Source organism: Osmerus mordax, chromosome 15 (assembly GCF_038355195.1).
Source record: "Osmerus mordax isolate fOsmMor3 chromosome 15, fOsmMor3.pri, whole genome shotgun sequence".
In the NCBI taxonomy this organism is placed as follows: Eukaryota; Metazoa; Chordata; class Actinopteri; order Osmeriformes; family Osmeridae; genus Osmerus; species Osmerus mordax.
The window spans coordinates 9,185,027-9,210,512 of NC_090064.1; the positions used below are offsets into that span (position 1 = coordinate 9,185,027).

Below are 25,486 nucleotides of genomic sequence, written 5' to 3' on the forward strand. Positions count from 1 at the left end.
CTGGTGTGTGTTTCCTGGTTGACGTCATTTGCTCGTGTACAGAGTGTCCCAGCCAGCAATGGTTCAAAACAACAGAAGAAAGAAAAGCACTAAAGGATTTGAATGGGTCACAAAGACAGCACAGAGGCAAATGGCTCAAAGCCTACGAGTGTGAGATAATCCTAGTGTCACATGACTGCCCCCTGAGGAGAGATCAAAAGTATCAAATCCCTGCACCTGTTGATGATGTTTCATGCGCTGCCTGGTTGCCTGGCTCGATTTCTGGCTGGCTGGATAGACAGACAGAGAAATGGACGCATGGACACACTGATGGACGAGACAATGGAAAAATAGCAGTCTAACTGGTTAACAGGTAAAGGCACATTGACTCAGACTTTCAATCCTCACAAATTAAAAGGGGTGGAGATTGATGTGGCCATGAAGTTACTGTTATGGAGAGTGACAGGCTACCTGACTAAATTGGGTCTACAGCCTCCAGGAGTTGTAATAAAGGATCAAAGAACATAACATATGCACTTGCTTGGGGAGCTAAAGGCTGCTCATGTGTGGATTGGCTGTGTATCATACATTTATGATTTGCGGACACATTTTCAAGTTTCTACTTGCTACTACAGTAGTTCCCTTTTAGGATACTCTGAAGGCATGCTGATGTCATAATTTATATAAGAGTCTGACACATTCACAGCATGATCATCTTGACTAGCATAAACATTTGATGGAATATGGTATGTAGCTACATGATGTGGATAGATGATGTCCTGGTAAACTTTTTTTTTAAATCACATCTAGGGAATGCAAAGTAGTGCTTATTAGACATTTAGACAGAGCATATAATTCCTATAAATTAAACTAATTTGATCATTTTGTTGATTACTGTTCTTTTGCTTGTAAAATCTAGATTTTCTGATGACCACTAATTCATTAATAAGAACAATCATCTTAATTTAGCAATAATCTATGAAGAAACTTAATTTATTACAATCTACACTTTCTCCTTCAAGGACAATTGCTCATCCTTTGCGTCTTTGCAATCATTTTATGACAATGTGCACAATCAAGGTTACTTTACTGTGTCATTCTGAATTTCAAAGATATGTGAAGATGATGTATAGGCTTTATTCTTTTGTAGTCTTTTTCCACCTAACTGCATGTGTCACCAGGCCTTTCTGTCCCTTACATTCTTTTAAATTGTGTTTTTCCACATCAATCCCAACATCTGAGAAATAAATGTATTTATAGATGAACACTAATTAAAATTGACTTCCAAACCGCCTCTGTTACAGAACTCTGCTCGTCTATTCAAGAAAGATCTTTACATTTACATTACATTTACATTTACATTTATGCATTTAGCAGACACTTTTATCCAAAGCGACTTCCAAGAGAGTTTTACAAAAGTGCATAGGTCACTGATCATAACAACGAGATAGCCCCAAACATTGCGGGTAGCCAAACATGATGCATACATTGTGAAAACAAAATAAATAACCAAATCTTTAGATTCTAGTTGTGAAATGATATGCATGGATTTTTCCTCAAAGTCTTTTGTTCATGTGAGGAACATCTAACATGTTGACAATTCAATTGAAAAAGATTTCACATAACAGGTTTATAACCTCAGGAGAAGATTCTTCTCGGCTCTGTTGGTTCACACTGGGCGGTCAATGACTCCTCTCATGGACAGACGGGTAAATCTGTCAAACAATATGCCATTAAACCAACAGCTCAAAAGAAAAAGTACTGAATTTAAAAAAATTATTATTACACCAGTATATTTGGTAAATAATTTAGATGTACTCCTGCAGCATTTGATAGACGTAAATTATGTTTTTTTTTTTTATGCCTATAATCTTCTAGCCTTTTCTCTCTTGACAGAGCTCAATATGATAAAGGTCACAAGACTGGGATTATTTCAACGTGTTTATCTGACTAAAATTACATTTACGGAGTTCTTCTAATCACACCCATTTTTAAGTGAAAATGTGAAAAAAATTAGAAAACAATGTTTACTTTGCTAAAAATCTAGGTTACTTGAAGCCAGGTGACGTCAAAGAGAATGATTCACCAGACAGCCAGGCAAAGAGAGGGTTATTGATATGGATATTCCCTGAAATTATCCTCTTTGTATAACAGCGTCGTGATTTCATTAGATAGCAATTACGAAACAAGAGAACTTCTGAAATAATTGCCCTCAATTATTACCTAGGCTGGATCCATTACCATCTCTGTTGTTTCATCACTCACAAGGGGCCTGTAAACCACCAAATAGATCTGGGAGGAACAATCGGAAGGATAATGATACCTAGTAGCACACTGTTTATATTGTGGTATGATTGCCATTGTAAACGCGCCCCCCAAAAGATACTGTATCCATTTGCAGACAATAACAAGTAGCAGCACAGTTGATAGGTTTGTGTGTAACTACTGTATACAGCCCACAGAAGGCATAGAAGATGAACCCACACTGTCAACAAAGTTGGTAATAGGACCCAAATTGAGGTAATTGGGGTTAATCGGAGGATGTATCTGTCTTTACAGAATTGTTGTCTCTGTCATCCTGCCATATCCTATAGTGACTGTATGTATCACACTGAGATGGAACTATAAGATGGAACCCTCACAGACAAACAACAGGCACAAGGCATAACAAAGGAAAGTCAAAAGTGATTACTCTCTAGAACAATTGAGCCAACCTCCTGAAATGTCATTAATAATTTTTCAAGGAGATTAGAAATGCACAGTCATTTTTATTTTATTTTACTGATTAAGTTCAGAAAGTCAAGAATAAAGCTCCCTTTCAGTAGCACACCAGCTTAATTTGTTCTATAGACTGGATGTGTTTTAACACTGTTATCAAATGTTTGAGATTTCTTTCATGAGTGGCAGCTGAAGGCCAAGTGTCTTTGTTCTGGTACCATGGCAACACGTCTGTGTCTGTTGAGAGATAATCTACCTAGAGTAGACCTGTCCTAACTTGCTGGATTCACAAATCATATTAGAAAACACAAGACTGGTTCAAAATGTACTGCCTCTGAAATATCAATGTTATTATATATATACAGTGCAGTTTATGCATGAACTCATAAATATTACATTCAAACTGAAAAGCCTGTGCATGTTGAGTCTGTCTACATATTATCGCTTTTTCTGAAATGACACTGCCCTCTGCTGTTCATCCCTCGAACTGTAGGCCAATTACACGTCTCTTTTGTTCAATTGCTCATATTACTATTACAACGTAGTTTTCTTAAGACAATAATGTCTGGTTCAAAGTAACGGTTGACAAATGGATTCCCCCACTGAACTCCCCCTTCCATAGCACATAGAGTTGAGCATTTCAGCAGTTAAAATGCAGTCCCCATCTAACCGAAGAATGTATATCTTGCACGATACAGTGTCTATAATTTCCCCAAGCAATTACTTTAAACAAGTGCTATGACTTGATATTTACATGTAAAAAATGCTTTAAAATCAGATTTGTCAATAGGCCTACATAAATATGCCTGCGTCTTATCATGTTCACATAAACTTTGATGTTGTCGTAAACAGGTCAATATTTTGATTCGATCGATAAAAAATTATAACACTTTCAAATTATAGCAAATGGTTTGAGAATTAAATAAGCCTACTTATCCCTATTACTACCATGTCGTAAGAGGCCATAGTAGACTTAATGTCAAAAACGAGTGCAGTTATCAATCTCTACCACTGGGGACAGACTTGCCCTTGTTTTGAGTGACGAAAAAATTAATACAGTCCAGCAGCACGTTATAAAAATGTGAACAATAACGACACAGTAAAACTTAGATCCTAAGTTTTGTGACGTCAGAAATAACATGCTGTAAACTATCTGATCCATCAGGGTGTACGTTCATCCTACACTTCGTAGATTAGGACTTGTTTTCGTATTTTATCTTCCTCCCAGGGCCATGCACACACCTATCGTTCCCGCTAATCACTCTCATGATAAACCGCAGATACGTCTATTTGTTGTTAATTAATAACCGTCTCCTCGTGAGAGCAAAAAAAGAAAAAAACATCAAACAACATCACCTTTTGACACCTTTGAAAAGGGCAGCAAGATAACGTTTGTTTATTTTATTCCTGGTCTGCACCTGTTTTCTTCATGGTGAATACATTTTCTCACCCTTCACTAAATTTCACAGAAAAGTTTGAAACCTATAGGACTATTGACTTAGATTATTACAAATATATTACAATGAGTCTTTCATTTCAAAATTATTAATCTATTTAGTCAAACAAATATATCCCACACCCAAGGCGATTGCATCCCATTAATAAACCACTGAAATCCTCCCAACCATTATCAGGAAAAGGTTTGTTGAACTCTTCCCCACTGTTAACACAGTCAAATCGAAACTTCCATGAGACCACTTGAAAGCAGGTCAAGTTATGTTTCTCTGTGAAACACTTGTAAAATAACTGCCAAATGCCAAACACTTGCCTCATAACTGTGAGGAGTTATGAGTTAACATGTTAAAGATTAACATAGATATAAAGGTGGACGTGGGCTGCCTCACATTGCCTCATGAGTGGTGTGATGTTTGTGGTGCCACAGGTAGGAAGTTCTAATCTGTGCTACTGGTAACAGACAGTTGCCAGACTTCTTGCTAGTGGTTGTTTTTAGAGTTGGGGTGAGAAGGTTTGAACACTGACTTATTTACAAGCACACAATGTGCACACATATAGTGGACATGGTGACTGTGACGGTCAGACCTTAACAGTCACTTGGGCTCACAAGTATCTAATTGTCTAAGCCAGTACTTCCTCAGGACTTTCATCATGTTTTTCCAAATATACAACTTTCGTTACATTTAAACTTAGCTCTTAGGAAACGTTAAGTATTTGGTGTGTTGTAGAGGTATATTTATACATCAATAGATCCTGAGGTACTGACAAAACCAACTTGACTATGGGAGTAGGAGTGCAGTTCAAGCAGATCATGGAAAACAAGCTTTGTTGATAAGAGTAGCAGTTATCAGTCTGGATAGCCTAAATGTCTATAAATAACAGTGTTCTAACACTCAGCACAGGGAGTCCTGTCTGCAATAACTCGATGAATAGACAAAGCTCAAAGGCGAGTGAATGGAGAGAAGCGACTGCGAATCTTTTTTCTTTTGACCTTTTTCTGAGTCCCAACAGTGAAACAGATAGGGAGTTGCCATTCAGTCCTTTACAATTGTGTCTGATTCTTGGCTAGAATGGTTCCGTACATAGCCCCGAATGCAAAGTGTGGAACTGCATCAGTCTGCTATGGGGCTCGGAGGTGTTCTGTTTTGCTCTTTTGGAGAGATCCCTCTGCTGAACGGTTGTGGAGAACAAAAGGGTGGAGGATTGAGTCCCTGTGCCACACCCTCAGGCTGTGGAGCTGCAGCCTCGTTGGCGAGCCTTTGTTCATCTGGGTGATACCCCTCTGCACCCCCCAGAATCCTCATGGCTCTTTCATCTCACAGGGCTCAATCATAGAGGACCAATGATTAAGTCAAAGAGAGACAGCAAGGGTGTGTAGAGGTGGTGTGAGGGGTGGAGTGGAGGAGGGATAGGGGAGACGGGTAGCGACAAGGGAGCTTTGAAATGATTGGGGATCTGTGATTGGTGAACCAGTGGTGGGGGATGAATGGAAGTATAATGAGAAAGGCAGGTACTTAATATTAGCAATATGTCTTCATAAGACAACGCACAGTATTGCTATATTTCTAATTCATAGTATTACAGTTTTGCAGATGATAAAAAAGTAACTTACGGTATCTACAGAAAATGTGTCCAACCACATGATACTTCTTATTCTATAATTTTTTTAAATCTTGTGAATAGATTTTATTTATAACACAACCCTGCTCCACAGAAATGCAATGCAATGAAATGCAAAATACAATCTTGGTTGGGTTGGAAAAAAAACAGCCAATGAAGTTGAAACCTTTTTAAAGTCTTCATCTCTTGTCTGTGAAGATGAATTAGGATGTCTCCCTTCGTAATTTTGAACAGGGTAGAGGGGAGAAAATTGTCAAACATTACAGTTTGATAGATCAATTTAACATCTGCTCTTCCAGGCTCTCTCTTTTCATATGGTGGGTTCTCACCACAGTCTAACAGCATAATCTATGGTGTGCTTGATCTGGTATTCATTTGAAGTGTTGTAACATCCTACTTTATCTCGTGATGAGGCAGAAGCCTCCTCGACACATGCAGAGCGTGTTGCTCGGAGCTATTTGCTGATATGCTGAATCATTTTCATGGTTATTAAAAGGGCAGTAGCTAGCGTAGGGGTCATGATTTCAGCTTGTTTTAATATATTTGTTAATGTCAATTCCTTGCACTCAATTTCTGCTCGCTAGTGGTGTGATATTGCTATATTTTCTAGTTCCAACCTGGTTAAAGTTTGTTTGGCTCATTTGATCATGATGTTGTATTCTGTCAGCCCAGGTCCTCCACTTCACATGCTTACACATGCATAAACTGCTAAAAGCTCTTATCCTCTAACACCAGGATTTCCTGGTGTTCATTTGGGAGTAAACAAAAATGCACTGCTTGCCTGTGACGGGAGTTTAAACGTACTCAGCTTGTCCACAGGGAGAGAAAATGACATTGTTGGGCAAACAGCAGGTTGAGCTTTATGACTTTGTATTTGTCACCTTCTTTTTCTGGCCTCAGAGCTTCGTCCCGTTGGAAAACAAGATAAGGTTGTCTGTTTATCTGCTTAAACCACATTGCCTGAGGAAAATGAGGATGAGGTAAGATGTTGTTTTCTTCATGTCAAAAGTGCAAGACAATGTGTCTGACAGTCTGTTGAAAACATTTACAACGTGTGTAAAGGGGCTATGGGTCTGTGCACAGTCTCTCAAACATAGCTTTAGTGCCGCTGAGGAGATAAGAGATGGGAGAAGGAGAAATATTAACATTTCCATTTGTGAAAGAGAACACAACTCTTATCCTGTAAGACGTGCAGTATTTGTTCCCAACATAACCCCCAAGCATTTAGTGAAGAGAGATAAGGGACACATACAAACTTTTCAAACCCTCAAAATACTTTCATGCTTGATTTATTTGGTACACAAATTGTAAAGGGGCTCCCCTGAAATGAAACTCTGACATATTTATTTGACCATGCACTTATTAACACAGTCAGAAAGTGATTATGTTTCTTTCAAAAGCAAAGCAAATCTAAAGTTGACCCAGTTATTTTGCCAAGCCTTTATATAAATACACAAACAGATGCCTTAAAACCCCACAGAAATGTCTAAACAGTCACAAATGAGTCACTTTATCTGACCTTGCCACATGTCTTGTGAGAAATACTCGGGTAAAAAAGTAATTGCTTATAATAAACCATTAATCTCAAATGTATTTATTTTTATATTTGGGATTCAATCTATTTTGTGGAAATAATAGGGATCTAATCATGCTGTTTAGTTTGTTCAAAATGTTCAGCAAAACAAAACCCAAAAAATTCTAAGAGGAACTTTTTATAGTTTTTTTATATCTAAAAATGTAGAAGGCAACCAGAATGTAATTGCCTCAACACCGCCTCAGTGCAAATGAGCATCCTGACTAAGTTCTTTCTACTCTGTGTACCCACAGCAAAACAAAACACAACAACATGCGTTTTTACCCTGAGACATTTGCTGCGAAAACAATTACTTAAAAAACGATTTTTATTTAACTTAATTGAAACAAAATCTTATGTGATTTACGTGCCTTCTAATGTGCCTTACTCGCTCTAGGTCAAGTTGCAGCACTTAATTTTGGTTGCCAATTTGGCACATTTGGTTCACCCATGGTATTACTTTCAAGTGCCTGGAGCGGATGTTGAATAAACCTGCCTATATTTTTGAACTCACATTTAGATTGCTGTTAATCCCTTGGCTAAACAACTAAATATAATCCAATCAATTCTTCTTTGCTTTGCATAGAAACTTTGCATAAATTTGCCTGTGTGATGACAGTTTGATTCAATTGAAATAGCATAGGGCAATTTTAATTTGTATGTGTGATGAGTATGCATGTGAATAATACTGCAAGTGTGTATGACTACATGTTGCCATTCACACAATAGCAAGGGTTGCAGCTGATGGTTAGGCCAAGAAAGTTGATAGAAAATGAGTGGAGAGCAAGCGAATTCATCAGAAACAGTATGATGACAATAGAGAATCACCATCTTTTAGATAAGTAGGTTCAAAAGGGGCACCAAATACATTCAACACTTGCAACATGATGTTTAAAGGCAGGGTATGTTAGTCTCACCAAACTTGATTTTAAAAGTATCCAACCCAAAATACCCCACCCCCTCCCTTCTAAACCACTCCCCCAAAACACATGAGACGAATCTGTGAGCTCATGTTTTTTTGTTGCTCCGGCTGAAACATATGGTCACCCTCCCATTCAGACAGATTTCCATCTGGCCTGAATAGTGCTTGGTTGATTACAACAGTTGATCTAACATAGGGCAGGTTTGATATGATGACAGAGGCCTACAGAGGAGTGCGGTTGAGGCATTTTTGGTAATAACAAGGATTATGTTTTGGTCTGATTGGTTGGATCTATTCAATTCTTTCCAGTTGTTTCCAGAGGAATTTTGGTCTGCATCCTTTGATAACACCCCTTAAAAGGAACTTAGAGGTTCCAGACACTTTTGTGAATTGGTCTGGTGATGCCAAGCTAATACAATGTTAACATGTTAGTCCATGTAGGGTCCAGTTTAAAACTAGTTACAATGTAGATCATCCAGGGGATAGGTTTCTTCATTCCAAACTAGACATAATCTGTGTCTGGGAAACCAGTCATGTTTGTGTTTGTCTCCTACAGGGAAGTGTCTGTCCTGAATGGACATTGGATCATAGTGGTGCGTTGGAAAATTGTTGCAAAACATACTTTCTGTTGTTCCGTGTAATATCAGTCCTTGAAATACTAGGGCATTCGGGCAATGACCCCTTCTGCTGTTGACATTATCCCAGGAGACTTAAGCAAAGGGGTAGTGGACTGGTGGACTAACACACCCTTGTTACACTCCCTCCATAGTATGACCTACAGGATATCTGTGCTACTGAACTTATTTCACCTTACGTACTTCGGAAGTGACTGTATTTACGATTTATACATGTATGTGGTGTATCTGAAACTGAGTACTGACAATATGCACAAATAAAGCCTACAGTGTCCTGTCTTTGACACAAATAAGTCTTTTATTATTTCTAACAAGGCAATACTGGCTACTTCTGAATAGCTTTTTCCAGTTATTCATATCAGTTATTCATATGACTGGTTTGTAAGTTTATTTAACTTGAGTCATTTCTGCTGTGCTCCACCCTCTCATGCATAGGCTATCGTGCGAGACAGCATGACTGCATAAGCACAGGCGGCAGGCTCGTGTATCTGTCCCGAGCACAGGGGAGTGGGGTGGCGTCGCGTCATATCGCCCGCCTCGTTCTTATTGGCTGACTCAGCTCACCCGACACAGCTGTGATTGTTTTCTGCAGAGGAAGCTTGTGTCTGGAATTAGGTCTGCGGCCAGGAATGAAATAGCAGGTTTTTTTGCTTACCACTCAAACGATGATGTGACCAAACAACGTGAGATTTATAGGGCAAAGAAGAGCTCACACCATAATCATTTCCGAAGGTGCGAATAAGGAGGGTCGACCATCGCTGAATCAGACAGTGAAGACGTCTGAAGACCAAGGTAACAAACGGTTCTATTATTTTTGTCATCTAGCCTACTCCAATATCATCAAGTTGAAATGTTTGTGGTAAATATGCCTGATAAAACTGTCTTTACTTTAATATAGCCTATTATTGCGGCTTTGTCTGTATGTTGTGTGTTTAGGAATATCGTATGTATTTCTAACGTTGTTGCCATACAGCTCACAACTCGACGTGAGTGCCGCCGTGGCAGGATATGGTGATCTACAATGCAGTTTAACCGATATCATGTTTTTCAGTTCAAAAGTGCCAAATGCCAAGACTCGAAGACCACTGTTGGAGCTGCTCCTGTGCATCAAGGCTAGAATCTACCAATAATTTATCAGGAGCAAACTGGGTCGCATCAAAGGCCGAAGAAATGATGTCCATAATAACGTCAGTACTCAGCAATGCCTACGGGTCTCTACATAACGTCAGAACAACAAACTTGATTCGGCGGGGTCTCGTCCTTTTCACCGTTGGAGTATTTCTTGCATTGGTGTTGAACTTGCTGCAAGTACAAAGAAATGTCACGTTGTTTCCTGAAGAGGTGATGACAACTTTGTTCTCATCTGCCTGGTGGATCCCCCCTTGCTGTGGCACAGCGGCTGGTAAGTAGCTTGACACATCACATCAGATGTCACCATAAGCATTTATAGTTATTTTGTATGCATGAGAATGAATGAGTTAGACGTTGATCATAAGTTGTCTACTTATTTGGCAATGGAATGTCGGGGGAGGGGGATGGGCGCGACCAGCAGCTTGCCAGATATGGTGGTCTTTGTGGCCATTCACAGTTTCATACTGATTAGCTAAACAAAAGTCAGCTAGGGAAATCGTCTATGTTTGTTGTTATCGGTTATGTAAGTGTTCTCGCAAGCCATATTGATGTGTGTTTTTGTTTGGGAACGTACAGTAGTGTTTCAATAGTCAACCAATAGGCTTCCATAGAAACAGCCGGACATGGTGGGCTGTGCTGCTCTTTGAATGGCTGTTCTCATAACGGGTGAGCTTTACAGGCCAATCCGGCTGCAGATTGCGTCTATTGCCTCAGAGCGGCTATGCAGTGCACACAGACCTGCAGCCCAGAGGACACAACTTTGTCTTTTAAAAAAGGGTTAAGAATAATAATTAAAAGTACGTTGTAAGATAATTATTCAACATTACATAAGTGTTGCTCCTTATCAAAGGTGTTGAATTAATTTGGGTTGTCTAAATGTTTTTTACTTGCGATGTTTTGGTTTAGCTGCAGACTTTTGTAAACAAGATATTTATTTGTTTTTCTGTGGAGGAAATTCCTTGGGAGTCTTGTTTGCTACTTTAATTTAGGATTTATGTAGTGTAAGGCAAAATACAATAGGGTTAGAATTAGTTCTGTTCTATAATGTGATATGGTGTCCCCTCGGGGGCTCAACGCTGCACCTCCCAGGCCTGTGACGCAGTCTGCAGACACACTTCCCCCACAACTTGTGATTGGCTGCTGCCTGAAACATGCCACTGCTTAGAAAGAGAAACAAGGAAGTCATGTGCGGTAGAAATTAAATAAATAACTGTTGTCCAACCCCTCCCCCACATTGTCGTGCTCTCATCCACCAAGGTTGAACCTGCAAAATAGCAAACTATTTAACCCTTGTGTTATCTTTGGGTCATTCTGACCCATCAGTCATTGTGACCCACCGTTGTATTGCGACAACTTCACTGCATACAAAAACAAAGTGAAGCATTTTCTTTTAACCGGTGGCCTGTCTCAGACCCCCCACATTGCGAAGGTTAAAAGAAAATTATTTTTATTTGTTTTTGTATTGGGTAAAATTGGGTAAACACAACGATGGTTCGTTATGAACCTTTGGGTCATGTGACCCGAAGGCAACACAATCGTTAAGAAATGAACGTCTGAGAATAGTTAAAAGATATTTGTATTTTTTTATTTTATGTCATTGAATGTGAATGCCCAGCATGTGCAAATAATTAGTTATGGTATCAAAGTAATGAAACAACAATATTGTGCATTCATTTAAAACATGTTTTTAAAGCCATGTTCATTTCCTTTCACAGCTGTTGTTGGCCTGTTGTATCCCTGCATAGACAGCCATCTTGGAGAGCCTCACAAGTTCAAAAGGGAGTGGGCCAGCGTCATGAGGTGCATCGCAGTGTTTGTCGGCATCAACCACGCCAGTGCTGTATCCTTACCTTCCACGAATTGGAAATGTTGAAAGCGTGCATACCATATACTCATTGTTTGGTCACAACAAAGTAGCAGCAGGTATCCTGATATGTAGCATATCCTTTTTAGGATGCCCAAACCTAGTGGCCATGTGAACTCTACAAATACAGTTGGGTTGATATTTTACGTGTCAGTAATGTTCCCCAAATCAGGTCTGTGATTATGAGCTCTTAGACAAACAAATGATCAACCCACGGCAATACCAGACTTATCTATGTCCCTTAACTGACGGTCATCACAGAAACTTGACTTTGCCAATAACGTGCAGCTGTCTCTCACCCTTGCGGCCCTGTCCCTGGGCCTGTGGTGGACGTTTGACCGCTCGAGGAGCGGCTTTGGCCTGGGCATCACCACTGCCTTCCTGGCCACTGTCATCACCCAGCTGCTGGTCTACAATGGTGTTTATCAGTAAGTCAGCAGAAGAAGACTTTGTTTTATTTTGTTCTCGTCTTCCTCGATTGAAGCATATTCCACTGGTGTGGTCAATGTTACACGCGTATGCCCTGTATGTTCACAAGGATTTACCGATGCCCACTATAAAATGAACAGAGAAACATGGGAGGGGGACAGCAAAGGGAGAAGGTGGGAGTAAACTGACAGAATGCCCACTACTTCATGCTAGAGTACACTGCTGTGTGCTAAATCATCTGCTAGCTGCACTATAGCAAGTGGGACATCTGTTTGGTTAGTTTATAGATACTGAGGTAATCATTGTGAAGCAACCAGTAAAGAAGCGAGTCAGTCTGAGATGAGGATACGCACCCTTGACGATGAGGTAGGTATCCCGTTGTGAATAAGCCTCCCTCAGCCCCACCACCTCCTCTCACCTTGATTGCATCAAGGAGAGCTGACAGCTGAGACATGAAAATGAACGCAATTATTTCCCCCTGATCCCGAGTCCCATGTGTCTTGAGGACCCAATTATCAGCCCCCGTACCTGCCTGAGTGGCACGTCTTCAGTAACATCCTGCCGAGAGGCAGCGCTCTGTTGCTCCAGAGAGGGCCTCACAAAGAACTGTTCAAAAGGCTGCTGCTGCTCATGTTGACTGAAGGAGTGTAGGAAGGCAGAAGGATTTAGGAATTAAGAGACACACACACACATGAGCGCACAAGCAAAGATCAGTCTTTTAAAATGCCTACGTTCCCATGCTTTCTGTAAGGGGTTGTCTTTGCGTATATCTAATTTGAAAGGATGTTTGACTATTGGAACAGGCAATCTAACTCAACCTGCTGGTGGATCTCTTCTCTTGCAGGTACACATCCCCAGATTTCCTGTATGTACGGTCCTGGCTCCCATGCATATTCTTCTCTGGGGGAGTGACTATTGGTAACATTGGACGGCAGCTAGCAATGGTAAGACCTGAAACCACGACTTCAGGGACAAGTCCATCTTGTGCCAGTAGTGCAAATTCAGAGTTCATGTACATCAAATTGTCCTACAGGGAGAAAATAAGGGTGTGCTAAACATTTTGGTTGAAATCAAAATGACTTTTTGCAAGGAAGCCAAGGCTAATAGTCCAAAACACATTCTCCGCTTTTTTCTCTTCTCCATGTTCGTTTCTCTACTTGAAGCCGCCTTGTGTTCATATAAACTCCATTCAGAACATGCCTCAATCTCTTTTAAAGTTCCTGTCTGAATCGCACCAGTTCTTCCTTTGGACTCCAGGAGAGCGTGAAAGCAGATTAGGCGTGTTGTTTTCCCATACTGGCGAGCCAGTCACTTGAGCTGACCAGAGGGTCGCCTGTTGTTGTTGTTGTTATTGTTTGTGAAGAAGTTGGGAATGCTGGCACAAGTCCTTGTTTGCTCTCCCTGAATAAATATTTTCTCCCTCCCCAGCTCATTCTTTCTGTATGGGGGATTAAGACGTGGTTACATTTTACCAATGTGTCGTTGTCCTTTTAGTTCAGCATCAGCGATTTCCTGGATAGTTCTTGGCCTAGTGGCTTTTAAGTTAAACATTTAAAGAAGATCTTTGTCGTCTTTCAGCCTTTCCTCATCGGTCTGATGATGAAGAGTTGGTACTGTGGTTGACTACAAAGGCATGGACAGAAAAGGAACTGAAAGATCCCACTTCCTCTTATGAATGCACACCCATGAGGGGGGGGATTATTTTTTTTAAACCTTATTAATATTATTATGAGTTCATGGCAGCAGAAAGGACAGAGAGGACTATGATGAAGTGACCTCCTATATTGTCCGACAGGACTATTTCGAGAGCTGTCTCCAAAGTCTGTCCATAACTGTAGGCCGATCCCTTGCTCTGTCTCTCATTTCAGTGTGAATTGTTAGTGCAATGTATAGCATTAAGGATGTCATTCACTAACGTCACGATCATCCCCTTTTCTTGGCCAGGGCGGTGGTGAGAAGCCCCACATGGACTGAGGAAGTGGAGCTAAACAGTGGAACGCCAAGAACATGCAGATGGTCAGGAGGAAGAGAGATTTCTGAGGAGAAGACAAGAAACAGCAGCCCACGTCATACTGTTGGCTACTTCGCAACAAACAAACACTGTCCAGAAAACCTCCAAGTGACTCTGATGTGCCATTACTTCTGGACCCCCTTGTGGCCAAAAGATGTTCTCCTGCCACTCCTCTACAAAGCATTAGCTATTACACCCTTACATTATGATAGCAGGCCGGTATTGTCCTGCCCTCCCCAGTCATTTGAACTTTTGAAGTGAAACGTTGAATGGTTTCAGTTTTACAGTGTGAGAGTGAGCCATGTAGCTTTTCTTTTTTTGCATGGTGATAGAGAGAGAGAGAGAGAGAGAGAGTGTGTGTGTGTGTGTGTGTGTGTGGATGTGTGTCGGTCTTAACTGATAAAAGTAAGAAAAATAGTGGTGCTACAATGTTGGCTTTTTTGTTGTTTTTGCCTGGATTTTAAAGCAATCATAAAAAGGGAAATGTTAGAGTGGTGAGCAAAAATATCAAGGAAGTGTTTGTATATATTGTGTATGGAGACTGTAGGGCTGAATTGGAGTTTTGTATGTTCCCATTTGTAACGAACCAAAATAAGTATTTATTTATTGAAATGAGAAATAGAATGAGCCAACACCTGTGACCCAAAACCAAATGCACATGCCATCACTGATGACAGAACCATGTTTTGAATGTATCAGAATGATATTACGCCCTGAAGATATTGGTCCTACTGCTGTGTTCCAGCAAAATCTGGTCCTAATGGATCCTAGTCCCACAGCAGTGAAATCTATCATTTAAAAAATGCATACAGTTGATTAGGTGTAAAAGTGTACTTAATTATTTACTTGGATTAATATCCCCCCCTCCACACACATGCACACCCTCAAGTGATTGTTAGAAGTCTCAAGCAAAATCATACTTTTGAATGGGATGTTTAAAAGTATAATGATTGGGAACATGCGTCCTTCGAGAGAGACAGGATGGGATATTTTTACTTCAGCCTCAAAGATTTGCAATCTGTGATTGCCTTTGTATTATAGAAATGAGTGCGTTTGTCACTATACCATTTTAGTTTTACTACCTGTACATATTTAATTATATATTGCTCACAAGTATAATTGCTTTCTCTATATAATCAGACAGGTGTTACCGTAGATATCCAGTTTGGGGTTCTGTAGAGGAATAAAGTGCAATCCGATCTATACAAGAGCTGACTATTTTTCTTATTTATTATTTCTGGCTATGTTTAGAGATAGTTTCATGGAACCATAATGCAGTGTGTGTATTTGAAATGAGCAATAACATCAATGTTTTTGTATACCAAGTCAACAGATGACTTGCCTTTCAAGACTGTACACCAATGACTACTCTCGCTAGAGGGAGAATACAAAAAACCCACATTGTGTCAAACTGTTTGTAAAATATTATGTATCTTAGATACATGACCAAGTGATTAAAATGGATATTTAAAGAACTTAGTTGTTCAAATGATCTTTCAGATCGGGTAACACCTGAGTCTTGGGATTTGGAGGATTTCAGACATGCTAGAAAACAAGAGAACATATTATCAAAGCTGGTGAAGCACCTATTGTCTCATTGTGTCAAGAAGTGTGTGTATATTTCAACTGTGTATTATTTTTACGACCTTAAAGTGAAAATAAAAAACTGAAAACACGTGAGGATGTGTCTCACCTTAAAGCCCACTTATGGGCCCCTGCATGATTTGTAGAAAACTTAACAGAAACATTTGACATGTATTAACCCCAGGCCCTCATGTCTTCTCAAGGACAGGATTACCGGTATTCAGAAAACAGTAACACATTTTAATCAACCATCCAATCTCTTGTGTCTAATTTTAAGTGTTGTGCAATGATCTTGGGGGAAACATTCTGTTCTAAGAACAGATAAAAGAAAGACTAGTTTACAAAGTGTAAAATGTATTGTACAAATGATAAGATTTGAGTTGAAATGTGTCATACCGTAGATAATAGGACTTCCTAACCATGGTTGTATAAGCACAGTGGTTCACAGGACTAAAATTAAACTGTTACGACTTACGAGACAAATATGTAATGCTATGTGCCCATATTGCTATTTAAGAACCTGCCTGGTCATTTCTATTTGATAACTAGCCAGATCGCTAGTTAGTCATGATCTGGCAGATTTGGGGTTCGGAATTTAGACACCCTTCTCTCATTATATTGCAATTATAAGAGAATAAACAGGCCTTTAATTACTCATAGCAGCACTGTTGGACCCAAGATAGCTGGCCTGTATGTTGTTGTTGTGTCTGGCAGGAGAGGGAGATGAATAGAGAGGGACTCTCCTTTGTCTTGAGGCCTTCGGTCAGCCTCTAGTCCCATTATACTGTCCTTCACTCCCACTGTCTACCCCCCCCCCCCCCCCCCTTTCAACAACCATCCCTACCCCCTTCCTTCCCCTGAACCTGCATCCCTGCTGGTCACTCAGACACTATCATACCCCCCATACCCCACACACATACACACACACACAGCCACTACACCTCCGCCAGTGCCACCCTGCTTGTCCTTATTCTGCCTCCTGACACACCTTTCTGGAGAGCAGTCTATTTTTACCTAGTGGGGGACTGACAGTTAACCTTTTGCACTGGGAGAATTTCTGGGAGAGCAGCCAATTTTATCTGGTTCATTTCGGCTGCGGCCTTGTGTCTCGCTGAGAGCATCTCCCTCTCTCTCGCCTCTGTTTCTCTCTCTTTCCCCCAACAGGGCAGCCATCCAGCGCCACACGCTGCTCCCCTCCCCTCACTCTATCTACACATCTCCTCCCCTGCTCAGGCAGAATAATTGGCCAGGCCTCAACTGCCTTTCATTTCCACCCAGAGCTGACTAAAGGACTCCATTAGACTACCCCTACTCTGCCAAAGAAATCTCTCCCTTACACACACACATATATACAGATGCGTCTGCTCTACATGTTGCTTGAATCCATGCTCCATTATTGCAGTGTACAGTCCCCAAACACTAACCTTTCTCAGGCTCGATGACAGTGTGGAAGTGTATGGCACCTCCTTTTGCCTCAGGTGAACGGGTATGTGTGGTTGTGTGTATGTGTGAGCATGTGGGTGAGTTTGGTAGTTTGTGAATGTGTGCCTGTGTGTGTGTGTTCCCTACCACCAACCAGCCAACCCCACTGGCCTGGCTGTTTCTGTAGTCTCTCACCTGGGGCAAACTCAGCAGGGATGGGTCCTGATGGTGAGGCCTGTCTGTCTGCACCCCTGCAGGGGCCTCTGTAGAACACAGCCTGGCCGAGGGACTGCTGTCAGCCCGCCATGCACATTTAGAAACCCTCGCGGGCTCTGTCACACATACTGACAAGCGCCTCTGCTTTGATATGTTCCCTATCTCTCTCTCTCTCTCTCTCTCTCTCTCTCTCTCTTAGTGTCTACAGCTGATAGTATCGGTCCCACTAGATGTGTTTAGATAGGATTGGGTCTAAATGACATGTTTTGATGTTTTATATGAAAATCCATGTTGATGGGTGGATGTTCTACAAGCTGATGAAGATACATTTCACTTTTGTTTCTGAGAGAGAAAGAGAGAGAGAGAGAGAGAGAGAGAGAGAGAGAGAGAGAGAGAGAGAGAGCTAGTGCAAAAAAGGGAGAGGAAAAGAGAGGAAAGGGAGAAAACAAAATAAATATCATAGGAAGATTTTATATACACATTTCCCAGTGATACATTTCAAAGCTGAACAAGGTGAGCACCTGTCATGGAGACAAAGCGTCCTTATTCAGCGGCGATGGCTTTTGTAACCACCAGATGACAGTATTTATCCTCTTAGAAGGTCTGGACATCATTGGCTTGACAGCTGTGGACCCCTAGTGGTGAGAATGATAATGGCAGCTCCACTGTGTGTGGACACAGAAGGGGAAAACCGCGAGGACCTCAAGTTAAAGTTGGTGGACCAGCAGGCAGACAATACAAACATAAAAGGTTTTCTGGGAAAATTCTGGGACATACTTCATCATTCGTACACATCATTCAATACTTTTTCTTTGTTTTTCACTCTATTGCTTAGCCTACATAAAAAAAATGGTGTCAGGATTTCCAAAATTTGTATTTTTTTTCTCACTACAAATGGAAGTCGAACAGCCTTAAATATCCCTGGCTCTTCGTGATGCCTTTGATAAAGGAGGCTGAAGGTCCGTTCAGGTCCACCGAGTCTTCATTACACTGAGTCCACTCCTGTCTTCTTTCTCACCCCCCCCCCCCCCCCCCTCTCTCTCTCTCTCTCTCTCTCTCTCGGGGACAGCCTGGAATAATGAATTACAGTAAATGCCACGGAGGACTGAAAGTGAGTGGGCCACAAGCAAGGCCCCAGCGCAGTTCAAATTACCCACTCAGTTCCCATTCAAATGGTAGTCTTTAATTGAGGCTGCTCCGCTTTCTCTCTGTATTCATGTCATAGTGATACCAGATCCATTCAGATGTTCTCTGTATTTATGCAATCGTTTATTCCTAGGATTCCTGTTGAAATGACTCCTGGATTTTGGTGTTCAATATTTTTATTAAAGAAATAGTAGGTTGACAAAAAAAGAGCAGTAACATTCGCATTGTTTTATAGTAGGCCTAGCTTCAGTCGTCTTTATTCTACTGACTTAACAAATATCCCCGTTATTGAAGAGTAAACATGTAGCCTACTGTCATACATGGAGATTACGGGGCTTTAACGGCTCGGCTGGTGTTTGTACCTTTGTGTGTCATTTGAGTCGTTCTCTTTTTCTTTTCTCTCAGTGACAATCGTGTGTTGACACGTTAAATCTCAGGTAATGGCGTATTATGCATGCTACCAAAACAAATCCGTTCCCGTGCAAATTAAACACGGCGACTCATACAGACCGGATTACAGTATAGTAGACCTGATATATTGCACCCTAATAAAGTACAGGCGTGTCTCCCCATGGATAGGAAGAATTCATAAAAGTGCGGTATTTTGTTTTGTCAAGTTCTGAATCATCAGACAATGGGAATTCGATGAATCGAGGTTCATGGTGCCAGAGAAAAGGCAAAAAGTGCTTGTGCGCACAGCATCTGGTGGTACACAGCATCTGAGTACCACCTGTTGTCTGGGCCTGGTGAGTGAGCACCTAGCACGTAGCCCAATCTAACACGTTGTGGAAGGACCCTAACCCGTGAAAACAAAAATAATAGTCTAAACATTATTTAAGTTAACACTAATTTAAAACTGATTGATCCATCGAGTTAATTCAATATGCTATGTGACATGAACTTTATTGTTATTCAGACACTAGGCCTGGGCCTATATCTAAATGTGGGAAACGTATTTCAATCAAGAACAAAGATAGAAGTTCAAGATTAGGCTAACTAACCCTTTTTATTGGACATTCATGTAGGTTTTAGCATAATATTATTTTATAAGACGCAACTTGCACAGCAACAAGTGAATAGCAATGTCAAATGTAGCAGTATGAACGAACAACATTCAATCGGAGTCATGTTTAAACAATAAATTAAATAGATCCCTAGATCACAAAATATATTTTATAAGAAAATAATTGACGCCCTTTGTGGACAATATCCTATGGCATGGGCTTCAGGAAACTAGAACCCATCGACAAAGGCTTCAAGACTGAAACACTATCACATTCCAAGTGTTAGGGGTAAAAACAACTCCTGCTAGAAGGGTGAAAGGTGCTCCTTCGTGAACATGTGCTTTCATGAGATTCCAGCAAGTTAAATGGGACAGTGGAGGGCAGGATGCCACACAAGAAGAGGTCAAGTACTCTTATAATTTGACTGACCTTTTCCCCTAAAATTAAAGTAGCAAACGGGACCAAAGACCTAACGCAAATGGCTTTCACATCGTGACCGGAGAGACCATTTTTGTGTCCAGCAATTTGCAGTCCCACCCACGCACCCTTTATATAGGCTGTTTATGAATTTCAATTCGATCGTATTCTTCCTTCTTCTTTCATTCTTAGGCTATTTCTTTCACTTTATGAAACAGAAAATGTTAACGAGTTTATTTAATTTTTGATGATTACATTTATGATGATGTTTTCTTTTAAATAACACAAAACACAAAGGAAACCACATTAATTACATTAGTCAGTCTACTTCAAGTAGCCTACTTGGGAGTCACTGAGAAGAGTTTCCTTTTTCTCTTAACTTAGTTAACTCGGATATATCATAGCCTACCAGCTGCATATTTTAGGCTAACTCTAAGTATGAGCAACTAAGGGGTAAGCTATGCAGGCTTGCAGGTGGAAAGAAAAGCGTATTACGTTTTATTTTTGAGACTTGAAGCAAGTGCTTCCTCCCACCTGTCTCGCTTCACTTGTCGTTTACGCTCATAAATGATTTCGGACGTCTCCGACAGGTGCCTGAGGTATGTAGACCATCCAAACCCCGCGAAATAGCATCCCTTGCCCTACCACAGACTCTGCTGTGGGCCCGGAACGGCAGTTTTGAACAGGTACCCTAACTTTATTGTTCAGCTTTTGTGTGGTCAACCTTCCAAAATGTTTACATTGCATGGGTATATGCCTTTTTGTTACAAGACAGGGGGTTTATTAATGAACAGATTTTCTGTGCCAATAGTTATTCATTGGGGTGCCCCCTCCCCTAGCATGGTATTTGTTCTGTATGACTGAGAATCTAAACCCATTAACCCTACGGAAATAGCCACCACGTGGCGTCCATTCTTTACTGTCACGAGTAGGAGTGAAACGTCCAGCTAACCTATAGCCTATGCGGGTTTCAGTGTTCATCAGTGTTGCCATCCTGTTACTATGATCAAATACCAAATTCCCTTTTATGAATTGTTTATTCATGATTAGGCCAACGCCAAAGGGGCGGAAAGTAAATTAAAGTTATTACATAAGCTATTTTTACATTATGAATGTATACTTATATAATTGTTTGAGTTGGAAAGTTTAGGTTTAGTTATTGTAAACTCCAACTAGCCTATACTTTGTAAATTGTTTTCTACATGTTTAGATAGATAAATAGGTAAATATTTAGATTATTTCATACAGTATAATACCCTTTTGCTATTGACACAAAAAAAAGCTTTGTGTAGGCCTACTTATAATAGCTCCTATGGAAACACACTGTATCTAAGGGCATTTGGGAACAAATTTGTCGTACTGTGAAAGTTACTTGAACGGCAGACATAATTTGATCTTGAAGGGTTTCATATGGTCATATGGCGCATTAGGCATAAGGTGGATTTCTGTAGAGTTTCACATGCAGGCTATGTCCACGTGCAGAGTCATACGTCATTAGTTTGCCATCATCTTTCACGTTTGATGAAGTACATCAAAGTTTTCGTTTGCTTTAAATATATTTTTAAACGTTTTACATAATTGAATATATTTATTTTGTTGTTGTTAGAATAAGTCGGAACTTGCACATACAGTGCTGTTCTCCATGTTGGTCAACAGGCCTATACAACTTAAACTAATATGAGTCAGCAATAATAGTCAGAACATATTGTAATATATTTCTCGTACATTTCAAAGACAGACCATCTGTATGAATATGCCTAGGCATATAGGCTATATACAGACATTTGTCTTTTTTACTTTATAAATGTCTAAAAGCCTATAGCCTATACTGCACATGGCCTATTCCTTTCTATATACTTGACCTTGAACGTGAACGTTGACCTAATCCAGGCGGATGTCAAACATCCAATTTGATGGTTTTAAATCGACTACATCACAGACGTGGCTTTGTAATGTCTATACTTAAATGGCCCATAGTAATATGTGTGGCTAAAATCTAATTTCATACACATCTCAGAAAGCAGTCTGTGCCTTCATTCATTTAGATCCAAGCAAGCATTTATTTCGGTGGTAGTTTGTAGGACTGTGGTAAACATGCATTGCTGCTTTCACAGGACGACATCCAAACATTCCTTTATAAACATTCCCATATTCTAATCTGATGTAGCTACAACTGATTGATCATATGATTAAGAAATTTGAAAACTTGAATTGTTCCAATAAATTAAAAAATGTGCGTGTCAATCAGCAATAAACCACTGTATGCGTTGTTCTACCAACTCTTAATGATATCATTTCCCGCCATCAGAATCAGAGTAAAGATTAGGCCTGTTATCTGTCACGTAGGCTACTGGTATCGAACTTTCAACTTTGCTAAGTGGGAAACAACCGGGGTTTGAATCCCCTTTCCCAGCTCAATAGCCTATTGGATGTCGAGAGTGGAGCAGGGCAGTGCTGGTGCAGTGAAGCGTGGGGACACGCTCCGTCGTTCTGTGGGGGTAGTGTAGCCATATAGCCCTTCACAGGCTTCTGTGATGCCCTAACTGGGATAGCAATACAATATTTGTCTTGGCGCTAGTTAGGCCCCAGCTTGAGCTATAGATCCACAAACGTGTGGTGTTTGGGGTCATGATATCTGTGTTGTTGTGGACCTATCGGACCATTGACTTTCAAGCTGTGCTCGAATGATATACAATATAGGCCTATCATAACAGGCCATTTTCACTGGGACACAACCACAAAAAAGTACAAATGGCGAGATGCTTTCACGTTTTGAAAGGCACAGGAAGCTGAAGCCGACGGATTTGGGCCGACCCCTGGTGACATAGCCGATATCTCAGCAATCCCATTCATCGGGAGAGACGGTGTCCGGAGTTGGGGGAAGGGGGGGTGGGGGGTGGGGGGGTGCGGATAGGGCACATCTGCAACAGTCTCACAGTCGTATGTTGTGATCTGTGAGCTGGCACAGACCATAGCGTCCATTCACAAATCCTTCTCTGCATCACCTTTTGTAATGGAGGTTGATTCCATGGTATCCTCATGACGTCTGAGACAACCCTACCAAGACAAAAATAAATGGGAAAAGATTGGTTAGGACACGGACATGCGCACAATAGGCCTATGCGATTTATCATTACGCAGTGAAGGTGTTTGTTTGAATACAGTGTTGGTAAATAACAATAGAGTTGAGACTTTCTGCTCAATATGTTCAGTTGTCCGAAGCTAATAGATAATATTTCAATAGTGGAGTTTAATATTGATCAGAATACGGAGAGTCAAGGCTTTTTACGAACGTGCATGGGATAGATAAATAAATGAAATAGGCTAAAATATTTGACGTGTGCACACTTCAAAGTTCATCTAAACAGTTGTCTTGTAAACTTCTTAAACATTCACGAATGTAAAATATTAATGACTGGTCTCACCCATATGATGTCTAGATTAAAATAAACAATTAAAAACATTCGAATTATTTTGCAGACACGTCGCATCGATCCAGGAACTTTAATTGTCGACTTCGTTGGAATATTTGTGTTTTTTTTGCATGCATGGCATTAAGGATGATGAAACTTTCAGGCTTTCCTGAAGGAGCACAGAAAATCCTAATGCTAAATACGAACCATTGCAGCATTTAGTTAAGCACATGTAGCAGACAATGGTCATTTGATAGGCTATTTCGTTGCGTGTAACACCTCTTAGGCCTGCATTACTTCCACTTTAGGAGTGCTTACGGGACCTTATTAACCATTCTTGGCTATCCACTCCTCTGTTTGCGTATAGCCCATCGTGGCATAGAAAACCCACAGGTTAGCCTTTTTAAAATATTGTCTTGCAGAATCACCTCTGTGTTGACTAAATCTTGAGGAATTCGTTGAAAACCGACTGCTCCTGAGTGACTATCTAATTTCCCTTGCTAAGGCAGTGTCCATTCAGGACGAAGTGTTGGGTAGCTGTCAGATCGTAGTGTTTTGTCTAGAGGATTACAGGTGCGGATATGCGAATTAACTCGTACTGCTCGAGACATCGTTAAATTGAGTCGGACTAATAAGGGTAGGTCATGCAAAGCATAGCAGGTGTGACCATATCATTTACGTTCTCTGTACAACTATTATGGCCACTGTGCATGGTATCAGCTCAGTAGAAGATATTAAATAACGGAATTATGGATCATGTCAAATATGGCAGCAAAATACAATCTTGCTGCACTCCCTTTACGCAATTTATTACGTTTTGGGGGGCGTAACTGCCAGGCTACCAATAGAAAACTGCATGACGCCTACGAGAGATTTTTTGCATAGATTACCCATTACAGCATACCACTTTACCCATCCATATATTCAAATTAAAGAATTGCGCACACTCCATGTTGTTGTATACTGAGCAAATTCATGTCGTTCCGATACATTCATATTGATTTAAAAGGGTTCCATTACCGTTGTCCAAAATTGTTTTGATCCCAAATAACCAACACCGAGAATGTCCAGATTATATGATTGTAGAAAATATGTTTTGGGAATTCACACTGGCCCATCGTTTCTTGACACATTTCCAACCCAGACATGGCTATAATAACTATATGGATATGGGCACATATGGATACAAATGGAAGTGTGTCATTTCCTCACTCCACCCGTTTTGCCACGTCTCACAGTGAGAGGGAGAAGGGGGCAGAGGCCAACCATAGTCGGTAGCGGCCTGTCTGCAACGCCATTGTCTACTGCCCATTCGGAGATCAAGATAATCTGGGCATCTCTCACAAGTGAGAAACAATCACAGCATGAGACTGGCCCTATCTAATTACATCCTTTACTTCTAACTTTCACCTCATCAGAGAAAGAGATAAGATATAGCCGAAAAGTGTCTGTCGAGCAAACCATCGAGAATTATGATGTTACGACATTTCTAGGTGGGAATTTGTGAACGTGCTATCTTTTCCAGACAGAGAAGACATATTAGCACATGTTTGGAAGGCTGATCCCAGCCTACTGCTCTGTGTATGGTGTATATCATTAAAACATAAAACCAACATGTATAGTAAAACCAACACAAACAGTCATTGTTGACCAAACAACCATATACAATATGGAAAATTAAGAGCACGCAATAAAGATGCATCGTATTTATAAGAAATGTCTCAGACGAATGATCATAATACATTTTCTTTGAAGCATAAAAAAGACCATTTCCGCAGGACAATACATTGTTGAGAATGACCATACAATTTTTTGATTACAGTTTTGGCGTTCCAGAGCAATGCAAAGGGGTTCATCTCAAAGTATTAAATCAAGATAGAATCCTCGACATTTACGCACAGCCAACAATAATCAGACCCACGTTTGCATAAAACACTTCCCTATATA

The 25,486-nt window shown here is 40.5% G+C and overlaps 1 protein-coding gene across 1 annotated transcript; it reads left to right on the plus strand.

The window, feature by feature from the left end:
* The first annotated feature begins 9,558 nt into the window (after positions 1 to 9,558).
* On the plus strand, positions 9,559 to 14,471 carry insig1 (insulin induced gene 1). The gene is made up of 6 exons (XM_067252141.1): positions 9,559 to 9,694; positions 9,954 to 10,304; positions 11,749 to 11,873; positions 12,159 to 12,325; positions 13,171 to 13,270; positions 14,271 to 14,471. The coding sequence occupies exons 2-6, from the start codon at positions 9,968 to 9,970 to the stop codon at positions 14,298 to 14,300; spliced, it is 759 nt and encodes a 252-aa protein (XP_067108242.1). The 5' UTR covers positions 9,559 to 9,694; positions 9,954 to 9,967; the 3' UTR covers positions 14,301 to 14,471.
* Positions 14,472 to 25,486: the final 11,015 nt, after the last annotated feature.

Coding starts and splice junctions, on each gene's coding strand:
- insig1 (XM_067252141.1), top strand. CDS start 9,968: ATGCCAAGACTCGAAGACCACTGTTGGAGCTGCTCCTGTGCATCAAGG. Junction 10,305..11,748: donor TTGCTGTGGCACAGCGGCTG/GTAAGTAGCTTG, acceptor TTCCTTTCACAG/CTGTTGTTGGCCTGTTGTAT. Junction 11,874..12,158: donor GCATCAACCACGCCAGTGCT/GTATCCTTACCT, acceptor CGGTCATCACAG/AAACTTGACTTTGCCAATAA.